Genomic DNA, 13732 nt, shown 5'->3' with positions numbered 1-13732 from the left:
TCGAAGACTTCTGACATTTTTCTCCAATATTTAAATAAACGATGAAGGGGAATTAAATTGCAGTTCATTCTGGTTATCAGGCCACCAACGCACATTTTTAATCCAGATTCATACGACACTAATTAATTTCTTTGTCCATGCGCATGGTTGTTATGGGCATTATTTGTTCTACCTCTTAATTTGTTTCACTGCGCAAATACGCAAAATAATAGGTTTGAGGTGAAAGAAACAATGAATATAAATATTTCTGTGACACTTTTCTTGTGTCAGTGCAGTCAGTGCGGAGTGACAGTAATATTGGGAAAGACTGTGGGGAGAGTGTGGGTTGAGTGTGACAACACAGTAGGCTACAGAAGCACAGTGTTGTGGGTACACGATATGTGCTGGGAGGGACTGGGACCACTCTGACCTGCAGCTCTCTCTCTTTGATCTGCTGCTGCTGAGACAAAGCAGCTGCTTGCTTCACGGAAAGCTCTGCAGAAACGGCCATCATCCGCTGGTTGGTGTTGATTATGTTGGTTCGAAGTTCATTCAGCTGGAAAAAGACACATACGATTACTTAAGGAACGATTTGTGAAGCAATCGGTTAATATCATCTTATTAATAATTGTCTTGATACAAGAAGGGCAATGCAGAACATCACTGTGCCATTTGATAGCATTTATACAGCTGCACTGTACACTCAGGATTTTTCACTGAGATTTCATTGACCTTGTGTGCAGCATCTTTTGAAATTCAACGATACTATTACATGCTTCCACATTTCCACCACATGTTATGAACCTTGTTCCACTTGCTTTGATGAGGCTATTTATAGTTGGTGAAGGAGAGAGAATAGAGACAGCCCTGAAGAGAGAGGAGAGGAAGTGTAATGCTCAGTGAACACTTAAAAGTCCACTCTGCACTCTCCTCACATGGACTGCACATGCTCCTCAGACAATATGTGAGAGGGACGTAGAGAGGAATGTAAATTAACTGGTGAATAACACAATAAGTGTCTCTGCATGTGTGTGTGGGAGTGTGCGTTCGTCTATTGTGGATCCTGCCGTCTACCTTCTTTGCCAGTGAGAGCCTGTCATGCTGGCAGTTTTCAGCCTGCTCGCTGAGTGGCTTCGAGAGCCGGGTCACCTGGTCCACGAGGAGTTCTTTTTCCAGCGACTGTCTCTCGCGCTCGGCCAGATTCACCTCGAGCTACACAGTACGAGCGCAGACGGGGACACAGTGAGCGGTTTGTGGCGACACAGCTTTTAAGCTTTTATGTTAAAAAATTAAAAATAACAAAGCGATGTTCCAGCTTACCTGCTCAACTTTCTTGACCAGCTCTACAGTTGATGGGTCTTTGCCTTTTAGCTCTTTGTAATCAACTGTTCGATTCAGTCCTTGAAGTGTTTTGTCCCTGGCTTCTGACAACTTAAGAGAGACACAGAAAGTTATACAATTGGGGGCAAAAAGTGAACTAGACTATAAGCTGACAGTGTGTCTGGTAAAATACTTTCATATTGTACTGACACGCACAATAATGGCTTATATATAGACACACACACAACTACAGTAATCAAGTCACTGATATCAAGAAATTTCCCACAGGACAACACATGAAAATGACATGAACGTATAAACGCAATAATCTATGACAAGTCTGCAACTGTCTGCGTTTTAAGTGCCTTGTCTCCCAGACATTTCAGATACTTATTTCATTGGGGATTAAGAAAAAAAAAAGACTTTTTTTAGCTAAACATTGTGCCTATCGGGAGCCGTTTCCTGCTAGGTGACAAGTCACTGGCGAAGTGTGATAAGAGAAACCAAAATTTAAAAAGCCACAGGATCCCTCCAAGGGACTGGGTTTTTTAATTTTCTGACATCCCTAAAGACAGCAGAAATAGTAGAGGGGAGGCAAGGATACACAAGAAAGCCCAAAGAAGATGAGTCAAAAGACTGGAGAGAGACCAAAATGCTGGCAGCAGGACAAGAGAAGACATTAAAAGTAAGTGATGGGGCATGGCAGGCATTTTTTAGATTCACTCCTTAGGCCGATGCTCTTATCCTGAAACAACTGCAATTAGGAAGGGAGGAAAAGGGATAGATGTTTGATCAAATAACTAAATGCAATGCTGACATGACTTGCTGATAAACTGTTTAGATGAAAGACAGGACATGACCAATTAATGGTACCCTGGGGAAGGTTTTGACCTCAACTAGTGCTGTTTAGGTACACGAAACAAGGACGTATAGTACATACAGTACATGAGAGTGTTCGTATTTCTGTACGTCTGTCTGGGTGTGGCTCACGGCTCTCCAAACTGCACACCTAAGGGTTATCTACCACCTCTCAATAACCAAAGCGGTAATAAACTAGGGGAAGCTCTTTGAAATTTTTTTGTCGTGTCCTCTTTTTACCTGCATTTTTGACTGACTTGCTATTGTCTGTACTCCAGGATTCAAGCCTCCTCCAGCCACGCTAAAATCACCTCAGTTCAACCAGCCAGCTGCACTCCATTCCGCCTGCAATCAGCCACCTGCCTGACCCACCTGTCAACTTATCAGTTATTCAAAACTGGTTATCACACTCCCATCTGCTTCTGAGTCCTGCCTTTGGGTCCTCAAGAAAAGAAACACCTAAACTCACTCACAGCTCATACAACAATGCGATGCCTGGGAACACATTTCATTTACCGTTACACAAAATCTTCTGTTTACAGTTCAAGTTTTAAAAGATACCAAATATATCAGGTTGAATACCGAAATGAAGTGTTTATTTTTGTTTTACAAATTTTCCCAACCATCAAACTGATTTTAGGGTGCTAACGGAATATATTTGGCTGGAGCGATTTGAAAACTCGGCAAATCTTCTAATTGCGCTGAGCAGTTTATAAGTAAATGATCCAACTGCAAAAACAATCACCACAGCAGGAATGATTATCACTTGGTGAGTCTGTTTCACGGAGAAGAATGTTGTTTTCGTATTTAATGTAAATAGTTGTGGAGTTGGAGATCAATGTGAAAAACTGAACTGCAGTATTACTTAAGTTGATTCAGACGCCCACTGGCCCGGTTACAGCAGAATAAAGATAATCTATATATAAAAATATACAATGCTGAGATGATCAAGGAGCCTTGACAGGAACAGTAATAAGCAGAAAATAGAAAGAAGGAACAAACACAGGCCAGATGACAGGAGGGAAGGAGAGAAAAAAGAGAATACATGAGAAATATTAATAGATGCCTGGGGACATTGGAGAGGGAGACAAATATAATTGCAGAAGAAGTGATTGGTTAGAGAGCAAAAAAGTAAAAAGAGGAGTGTGGATGAGTTGAGGGGAAAAACATAGTGTGGAAAGATTTTGTACACAGTCAGTGAATCTGACCTGGCATGACCTGGCTAATGAAACAGCAGCCCCTCTCCATTCGACCTCACGGTATAGATGTGTGTGTATACATTTAGTCTATTCACCAGTATATGTTAACGCGCCTGTATCTAATGTGGGCGAAGAAAAACAGCGTGGAACAAAGTGATGATCCCCGTTTTCTCTGCCTTCATGGAAGGGATTAATGAAGCCTTTCTTATGTACTCAGACTGTGAGGCCAGTTAAAGAGCTGCTCTTCCCTCACTGTCATATGACTCAAGTTTTAACTTATAAGCATGGCTGCCATGTGATCAAGCAAGTTGTTTGTTAGGCTACAAATGCTAGAGATAGAAATAAGGGAGGAAACTCTGAGAGTAAGCAGATGATAGACTTTAGAGCAGAGACAGAGATGAGAGTGTGGGAGATGTACTCTCAGAGAGACTGATAAAAGACTGACAGAGAGAGGAAGATAAAGTGAACAAGAGCAAAGGAAAGATGCAATGAAGGCCAGGGTGAGAAAAGGACCCAGAGATAGGATGCGAAGGCAGACAAGAAAGACAGAATCGGAGAGACAAGAGATGCTGTGAAAGAGAAACAGGAACTGGGGCTGACCAGCAGGGACCGAGGTTATCTGCAGTTTTCACAGAGAATATGACTTTGACAACAAAAACTTGCTCCCGGTATATGGAGTTCAATTGCATCATTTCAAAGAGGAAATTAAGCAGCAAATCTGGCGAGATGATTCAGTTTCCTCTCCAAAATGCAAATGAAGGACACCATAAGTAGAACTTAATTTAGAATTCTTCCCATTTGTGCGAAACACTTCAAGCGATAATGTTCTACATATTTCATTTCATTTCATATCATTGTGGAGTCTCTAGCCTGCATTATAGACTTGAAGGGTTCTCACTGGTGTTAGCTGTCTCTCTTTTCCTGATCCCATTTTGAGTATGGTAAATGATTACAAGCCTGCCAAGACTCAGAGCGTCGTCAACAATTAATTAACTCTCTCTGGAAAACCCAAAATCTTACAGTGATAGTGCACGACTCTTAAATATAAATGAACGTCTGTTACATCTAAAGGTCATTCATGTGCTGGTCACACCCGTAGCAGCGTGTTTTACGTCAGCAGTGACTGGTTTGAAAGGAGAGCAACAGTAGCGTTAGAGATGGAGAAGGCTACAGTAACTCAGAGTATGTTGGAGACTATGGCGAATGTAACCAATGGATGTAACCAAGGTTCTATGAAGTCATTGTTTTTTTAAAATACAGCCTGGCAAGTGTCCAAAAAATGTTTCTGATGGGCCAGATAAAGCATCGACACTCATGTGGAAGCGTTACAGTCCAAGAATAAAGTGATCCATGGTAAGGACAAACATTATAGCGTGGCTTTCCTTTGTTGGAAAACAAAAACGTTGGAAAAAAGACGGACTGTAGACTGTAGGCATATGCATGTGTTGACAGTGACTGCGTTTACATGTTCTTTAGTATCCCGGTTTTGAGGCTTATCCCGGCTTTGAGCATATTCGGGATATGGTGTTTACATGGAACACAGAGAAACCTGGTTATTCATATCCCTGTATACATGATAAATACCGGAAACCCGTTTTCTGATCACTGCATCCTATCTGCGCATGCGTGTTTTACGTCTTTTTCAATGTTTTCCAACGCGACCTAACTTGTTCAACAGTGGGAGGTGGAAAACCAGCGTCACGTAGCTTTTCCGCAACAGACTTGAATATGTCGGCATTTCTGTGTTTTCTGCCATCTAATGAATGAGTTCTTTCATTATTTTAAGGCAAAATTCAGTTTCTTTGTCGCTCCAAAAGAGAGAAGTTCTCGTTGCCACCATGTTGATTGTATATCTAGTGCGTCGCCTGGCGTCACTCGCGCCTGCGCAGACAGTGGGCAGCCGTCAGAGATCGGGATTAAGGTGTATACATGCTCCAGTATCCCGGCTTCTATCGGAGTACTCCAGGTGGCAAAATTGGGTTTCTTGAAATCGGGAAATGGGCATAACCCGATTTCTGAATTCGGAATATGGTGTTTACATGGACAAACACAAAAACGGGATACTTCAAAAACCCGATCAAAACCGGGATACTAAAGACCATGTAAACGCAGTCATTGTTTGTGTAATTTCTCTCACAGCCAGAAGGGGGGGATAAAAGTTCCAAACTGTAGCTTTAAATACAAAATCAGAGTACTTATTCCACCAACGATGCGAACAAATTGAGCTGTTGTGGTTAGAGAGCAACAAGCAGGTATAGATTCCTTTGTATGTTTTGATGGCATTGACGATCTCCTTCAAATGTGATGACAAAAATCTTTTTTTCGTAATTGTAATTTTCAAATCAGCACAAATCAAACAAGTCAAAACGAAGACAGAGGTCATACAATATACCGCAGGCACACATATGTTCTGGTTTCTTAAAGCGAGTGCTAACTGAGGTTCAAGTAAAACCTCATCACTCACTGAAGAAGTTCATTTAAAGTTTTGAAATGAATTAAACATCTAAGTCGACTGTGACAGGCGTGTGCCCGGTCTTTTAAAACAGATTGATCAGTGTTCCATTTTCATGTGAAACCACCCCTAAGTCACTTAAACACAACATGATGGATGGCTTACAGTGTGTCTGTGTCACCCTCCTTCTCCTCTCCCCACTCTTCAATCAATCTTTTTTTTCCTCTGTAGTGCCCTCACTCGTAGCATTTTTATACCCCCTGTTCGCATACACTGACTTTCCCTTTGTATGCATCTGTTTCTGAGTCAGTGTCTCTGTTCTGCCTGCCAGCCTCTCTGTTTTCTTCACCTGACAGTCACAAACAATAGCTGCTTTCTTGGCTCATGAAAGCTTTAAGACGTTGTAGATGTGACAGCATTTATGCAGCCTGCGATTTGCATATCATTTCCATAACAGCAGCTCAGTCAGTAGTTAACATAATGGCTTGAAAAGCGACATAATAGATGGTACGCTGCATGCTTAACAGTGTAATAATAAAAATAAATAATGACCTTATTTATACACCATGTCCCAAAATTAGGTGCAAAAAGCCTCATAATTAACATAGATAAAAGACAAAGGGACAGATCAGTAAAGCAGAAAGGTCAGTGAAGTAAAACAGTGTAAAATCATAATCATAATCATAATCAGGTTATGCAAGGTTAATTAGCGGAAGAGCAGCGGAGTTGAACTGAAATTTTAATAAGCACTAAATGAGGTTTGAATTATAATTAAATGAGATAATATACAGTGAGATTGACATAATGTTTCTCAAATGTTGTCATCGGTTTGAGCATAACTTACCACATGGTGGGCTTTAATAGTCGGATAATTCACAACCTTGTAAACATATGTTTTACATCAGACACAATGAAATCTGAATAAATAACCGTAGCCATCACAACTGACCATGTCAGATAAGACAACTAGAACACAATAATAAGGGGACATCCTTAGGGTAAGTACTCCTTGTATATTTGAAGAAGAGATCTGCTACACGATAAGCTCTCTGCTGGCTTGAATTCCTCAGGCAAATCATCCCACAGCCTTGAAGCCACTGACAACAGAAGCTCTTGCTTTTCGGTTTCTAACTCGGATACAGGAATAGTTAAAAAGGTTCCTGCTGGCAGACGACCTCAGGCTACAAGACTCATGAGACATTAAGACAGACAGTTAGAGGCGAGCCAAAGCATACATAACCTTAAAAGCAATCAGTGATTGCATATTATTTACAGTTATGGCCTATGGGTGGAAATTTAAGCCCAGGCAATTTGCTCATCGCTCGGCCGACAGTTGGTTACTGGTGACAACTCCAGGCTCTGGTTAGCTCTTCTTGTCCTCACCACTTTCCGTTTGAAAAGAAAATATGAGTGACGGCATTTGGTTTGGAAAGAAAGCGCGGTTGGATTTACACGACACCCCAATCCCAGTGTAAGTAAACAAAGTTGTGTACGGTGTATTATTGCAGTAAATGTTCCTTGTGTGGAACTCTGTGTTTGCTTCATACAGTATGTGAATCAGCTGCATCAGTTGCTCAAATTGGTAGTCTAAAATTTTTGATTAGGTGGGACTCGCCAAAGCTTTTCTTTTTTGCCTTTTATTGTGACAACTTAACAATCAATGTAGGCAGTAAGATGGTGATATAATAATTAAAACTTATCTGATGAGGTCTTAACTATAAAAAGCTACATTTATTAGATTAGCTTTTAGCATTCCACGTATTCAAATGTTTTCTGTATGTCAGCTGAGAAAAATATTTTAACAGATTTGTTCAAAACCTTGAGTTCAATTGCTGGTGGTTCCACAAAATGATGCGACTACTGGACCACTGCGATACTAACAACATTTGGCTAACATCACGACGGCGACAAGATATCACAGTTAGAGATCTGGATATTCTTGGGTATTTAGCCAACAGTCTGAAAAGATATCAGATTTAAGAGGTGAGTCACCAGATGACTTTCAAAGGTTGTAGAGTTCCACACCCTGCAAATCTTTCTGGTCAGCCAAAAAGTTTCTGTGTGCTTTCCTTGCTTGCTTGCTTGCTCTCCACCCGCCTCGAGTTTCTCACATGCAGTATGCATAACTTCCGCACGCTGTCGAGATGCAGTTCACGGAGGGTTTCCCCATGGTAATAAGTTCCAGACAGGTTGGACGAAGATTTAAGAGAGGGACAGACAAACAATGTGAGTCATCACCGCAGGGACAGTGCATTCTGTCACCAGCCTTTCCCTCTTACATCTCCACTACTGACTGTATGTCTTTGAGGTGTTGCTCATGCGACTACGTATAACCGAAATGTGGCAAGTCATAAGACAACTGTTCAATAATATTCAGATATCAGGAACACCGCACTGCAAATAACCGTGTGCACTGACGCATGTGCACCTGTATGCATTTGAGACGACGACGGCGTGCCAGCAACTCATAAACAAGTAGTAAATTCAGAATCCGGCACCAACCTCTGTTTATTTTGCAGCAATTAAAATTCCTCAGAGCAAATGAAAGCCTCAGAGTATATTGAACTTCAATAGTATCACAGATGGCCCAATTTATCTTTGTCAAAATTTCCCATCAAGGGGAGAGGGGGTCCGTCTGCAATGAACAGATAAACTGGTCACAGATGAATACAAATACACAATATATATGATAAATCGACAGCAAGGCAGTTGCATGGAGATTGAATTCGCATAGAGAATGAATTTGCAGGGAGAATGAATTGAGCTGGCAAGCCTCCTGCAGAAGGAAAGACCCCCATGATTCACTTTTTGTACCCGGGGGAGGTGGACGGCTGTGCGAGGGAAAACTGTGATTTAGAAAATGATTTGCTATTTACACACACAGAGGAGGGGGAGAGATATTGAATGACTGGATGGATGAATGGATGGATGAACAAACAGATGGATTGATACACCAATCAGGGATGTAACTGCTCATTCTCAAAAAGTTGCAGGAGTTGTTTGTGTCTCCAAACAAGACGGAGTATCCATTCAAGCCGTCTGCTCTGTGAGGCTGAGCTTTGGTACAGCAGTGCTTTCAGCTAAATGCTAACATTACCATGATGAAATTAATGTTTGCTTAATAGCAACAGCACAGTTTAGGCGGGACATTGTTTTCATTTGGTCAGATACTTAGGTAGGGCACAAATCTAAAATTTTCCAAATGGAACTTTAAGTCCGTAACACACCAACGCCCTTGTCAGCTAATTTATTGGCTGTAGCTCCTCTTAGCTTCCCAGCTAATTGTAGCTCTTTCTGTTCCCTGTTTGATAAATTCAGTCTCCTGACACTTGCTGGAATGAGAGTTACTTGCTTCCATGCAGGTGCAGAATGTATGTGGCAACTTTGTCCTTGTTCAAAAGCAGCTTTTTAGGCCACACACAGATGACATGAGGCAATGTTAGGCCTTTGTCGTGGGTCGTTCTATGACGGCGGTTTGGAGTGCGAGGTATTCATTCTCTGAACTCTATGAATGTTTTTACTAATTTGTACAAAAAGGAAAGACGTGAAGGAGAAATCTAACTGTAAGTACAGCTAAGTCCAAAGTCAGACATAGATGAGAAGGAGGAAGTAAAAAAAATAAATAAAAAGACAGAGCTTGGAAGGAAGACTGGATTAAGTTACTTCCAGTGAAACAATATGCCGCAAGCGAAAAACAAAAAGAGGGATTGTTGGACAAAGGCATGGAGACGAAGCATAAAGAAACTAATGATGAGAGAAACAATGGAATAAATGGGTGAAAACAAAAAGATTTTGTGTCAAGTGATAAGCAGCAGAAGGAATAAACAGATGGGGTAAGGGGAAAGGGTTGTTTTTCCAAAATGAGCAGCACATGGTGAAGTATGTTCTAACGATTCATCCAAAAAGAGCACAAGACTTGCATGAGATAAGTTTGGTCCAGCAGCAAGTCTTAACCAGACACTCTGATCCAGAGAAGCAACACGCCCAATCCCAAGACACAGCCACTGGCAGGGAACTTCAGTGTGTGTGCCTCTCTCAAACCTCTCTCCATCTACATGCCTGTCACTCTTGCAAAGTTGCTTGAATGTTTGCTATTTATTCACGCAGGTTCGCCCCATGTGAAACCGTGTGCAGTTGTCTGGGTTTGTCCCCCTCGGTTTTGGTCTTCATCTATTTTCTGCATGTCTGCCTGCATTCTGAGTTTTAGTTCCTGTCTCTGTTCAGACTCGTAAAAATGTTTGACTAGATGAACCTCAACAAAATGGTGCGACAGGATCGGCCCTCAAAACAATGATGTGAGCCAAGTTCAGCCGAGTGACCAAAGACAGCTCAGAGACATGTGAATGTGTGCAAGCAAAAGACTCCCATGAAATTGTTTTCCCTAAATGGTGAAGTGATGCTGGTGGTAGTTTGAGTCCTGTCATTTGAGACACTTATCAGATGCACAAACAAAATGAATCATGAATATGGCCAAAATAAATAAGGTTTTTGATATTTACTGCAAGCAAATTGAGATATGAACACTGACTCTGTTCATTAAAGTAAAATTAATAAACCTTCCTACGTTGTATTTTTGCAAGACTAACAGAGACCTGCTCATTACAGCTGTTCTGAGTCATTTGGAGCGCCCCACTTAACTTTCTGGAGTTCCCCTAGTTTTACACAGGCAGACATTAAGGGAGAGCAATGATCTGCAAAACCACTCGCATAAATATACGCACAAATATGAACTTCCTAAGATCCCCACTGACACAAAAGAACCCTCGTACATTTGTTTTCCCAGGGAATGATCGGAACACACACACCAAGCTAAACAATGGCTTGAAACACTGTTGGGGAAAGTGTCTGGCCTGCAGACATGGACCTCTTGCATACTATCATTTCATTCCAAGGAAAACTTTGCACACACACAGTCTATTCAGGGGAACTTATTTTTTTTTATCATCTGATTACACCAGGAAGCACTAATTGACAGGTCTACCGCTTCCAGAGAGAGTTTGAATCCACATCCTGATGCAGTCTTGGTCATGCTGTCGGAGAAATGTGGACAGCAGTAGGCTGCAGGTACTGCCTGCACCAATTAGTGACCATAATAGTAGAGCTACTCTAAGGAAGCTGCGGAGGCGCTATAGAAAACAATAACGCAACCAGTGCTATCTGCTATGCTCATTCGGTGATGGAGGCCCTAACACTATCCCCACAAAACTTTTTCGGAACTATACTGAAACTTAGTTTTAACTTTTGGGAACTACTGTATATCGCAGGCTCCATCCACAGCTAGTTTGTCAGAGGCATCAAAAACAGAAGGAGTTTTTGTTTCATCACCGTTTACACAAGAGAAAAGACCCCAATGAATGGTTTGCATTATATCTACGATCCATTCTCTACAAAAGTATCTAACAAGCCAACACACAGCTTTCCTGTGTCAGCTGCCATGCTGGCGTATTTAAAGATGAGTCTGTAAGTTTATATTACTGTGCACACTTATATTCTCTACCTCTATCTGCAGCATAGTAATCTCCTCCTCCAGCGTTCTCTTGAGCAGCACCTCCCTCTTCTTCAGGTCTATCTGTCTCTTCTCCTCGTTGATTGCTAACTGTAAGTCTCCCATGTCCTTCTCCAGGGTCTCCAGAGCCATGTTGCCTTTAGCGGTGGCCGCCTCCTGGATGTTCACCTTCTGCTGGTAGTTGAACAAAACCTCCTCGTGTTCCAGCAGCTGAATTCCTCTGTAGATATAAGTAGCACAGAGACACATGAGTGTTAAATATTCTACTCGCACCCAGGTAACATTATTCAAATCTCAAGATGTGAACATACAGAAAATTGCGTCTCTGTATGGCACTTTCGTGATTCTCTTTTATTTCCAGAAGAGTCTCCTCCTGGAGGTCGATTGCTTGAGTGAGTTTCATCAATTCCAGTTTGTTGTCCTCATATTCCTGAGTGATCTGACGTTGCTTCCAGGCAACCTACAAGACATTTGGTGAGAAATATATGCAGTGTCTTTATAGTTGTATACATGTATGCTGTACGTCCACCTGATAGTAATAGACAATAACTTCTGAAATAACTTCAAAAACTACAGAAGCAACTTCTACAAAGGACAACGGAAACGTTCACAAACTCACACACACAAACTGAACATAGTATGACTTACTGCCATAGCTTTTATTGAAAGATACCAACATAAATTCTGGATGTGGCTTTCTCTTTATTGCTCTCTATCTGTACATTTTATATAGAAAGTTTGCGTGCACTCAAAAGAACTAAAAAAAAAAAAATACAGTTTCAACACTGGACACTTGGATCCTACCTCCGTGGCATATTTAATCAGTTTAAGCAGGTAAATTTGTGATACTGGCTTATGATAAAGAAGGTGTGTCTTAACCTTGGAGATGTCATTGTGTAGTTTGTCCCTCATTTTGGAGCTATGAGAGATCTTCATACGAGCCTTTGTGAGGGATCTAGAACAGACACATGTCAATGAACAAGATAGCCTCATGGAAGAAGCACAAATTTACCTCCTAATCAAACTGAACATTACAACCTTTACGAAAGCAGAATTTATTGTAATGCTTTAGCAATGTGGTATTATGATTATCTATGCCTCGGCTCCCCAATACATGAACACACCTGTCCTTGTTGACAACAATGGTGCGTTGGATTTCCATCTCGTTTTCCAGGACTTTAATCTGCTCTGTCAACTCTGTGGTTGTCTGGGAAGCAATCTGCTTCAGCTTCACATACTTGTTCTTCTCCTCCATGATCATATCACACAGTTTGGAATACTGTGCTATTCTAAGGACGGGAAAAGACCGGTTAGCCGTGAGCACAGTCTTCTTTTCCATCTGTTGCTTTGATTATTTGCATTTACTTAGCCAGTGGTAGCTATAAAACGCTGGGTTAATTCTCTTAGTTAAGCATCTTGCCAAATACTGCGAGATTTATATCCACAGTCAATTCTGTGAGTGGCTGACTCGACTGATATGAAGCTCCCAGATACAGACAACAGTTGCTCTTATGGGCTCTAGGACTGGTGTATATGTGCTTAAAATAAAATGGACAAAAAAGATGCCACTGTCAATTGCCATAATCACAATTAGTAGTGAGTAGAGTAGTACCACAGTTCATTAAACTTCAAACTAAAATGCATGTTAGAGATGTGAGTTGTGAACAGTGACAGCTCTGAGAGCAGCAGGAGGATAGACAGTGTTTAATTATCACCCTTCCCTGTTTTTGCCTGATAAGATTCAATTCCAGGAGGTACGTTCCATGTCAAGTGCCACCACATCAGACTCTAGTCTGTTGTCATGACCTTAATGAATGCAATTTAACAGATTGCTGTTTTACGGGGTGCTGCTACATGCATTATTCTGTGCCTGAAGACTGGAGTATGACCAATTAGTAGGACATGGTTTTCTACCCATACAACTTGTGCCGGTGTCTGAATTAACTGTGATGTGTTAGATTGATTAGTGGAACCAAACACATAACCGGGGAATCAAATATTATTTGTGGAAATGGTCACAGTACTCGAACTTGTCCTCACAGCACTGGTAGCACTCCTGCTGCTTCATACAATGAAGGCTGTACTCTAAATTAGAAGAAGTGCAAGACAGCTACAGCACGCGATGACTATGATTTCCCAATTATGGCTCAATAACAGCTTAATAGCATTCCTGTAACATCCTCTTTTTCAAGAGACACACTTTAAAAGAACAGAAAAGAACAGTGATACCTGCGCTGTAGCATAGCGTTGAGCTTGTTGTGGTCCATGATGATCAGGTCTTTTTCTCGCAGCTCCTGCTGCAGTTGCTGGTTCAGTTGCTGTTAGTAGATATAAGTGGGTAAAAAAAAAAAAAAAAACTCCAGTATCCACACTTGTGTGTGTGTAGATGTGTTTATTTGTCTGTATGCGCGCTGACAA

At 41.3% G+C, this 13732-nt stretch overlaps 1 protein-coding gene across 1 annotated transcript in view; it reads right to left on the bottom strand.

Moving 5' to 3' along the window:
• ccdc146 (coiled-coil domain containing 146) overlaps positions 1-13732 on the bottom strand; it is a gene marked incomplete at its 5' end in the record, with an annotated part of 48562 nt that overhangs the window by 5157 nt on the left and 29673 nt on the right. Inside the window, 8 exons of the mRNA XM_084573869.1 lie at positions 410-535; positions 1054-1191; positions 1300-1410; positions 11306-11534; positions 11626-11774; positions 12194-12269; positions 12439-12603; positions 13544-13632. Coding sequence (XP_084429995.1) covers positions 410-535; positions 1054-1191; positions 1300-1410; positions 11306-11534; positions 11626-11774; positions 12194-12269; positions 12439-12603; positions 13544-13632 — 1083 coding nt within the window. The remainder of the gene's footprint in view (positions 1-409; positions 536-1053; positions 1192-1299; positions 1411-11305; positions 11535-11625; positions 11775-12193; positions 12270-12438; positions 12604-13543; positions 13633-13732) is intronic.

This window comes from Chelon labrosus (genome assembly GCF_963514085.1).
Source record: "Chelon labrosus genome assembly, chromosome: 23".
In the NCBI taxonomy this organism is placed as follows: domain Eukaryota; kingdom Metazoa; phylum Chordata; class Actinopteri; order Mugiliformes; family Mugilidae; genus Chelon; species Chelon labrosus.
This window is presented reverse-complemented; position numbering and strand designations above follow the sequence as displayed.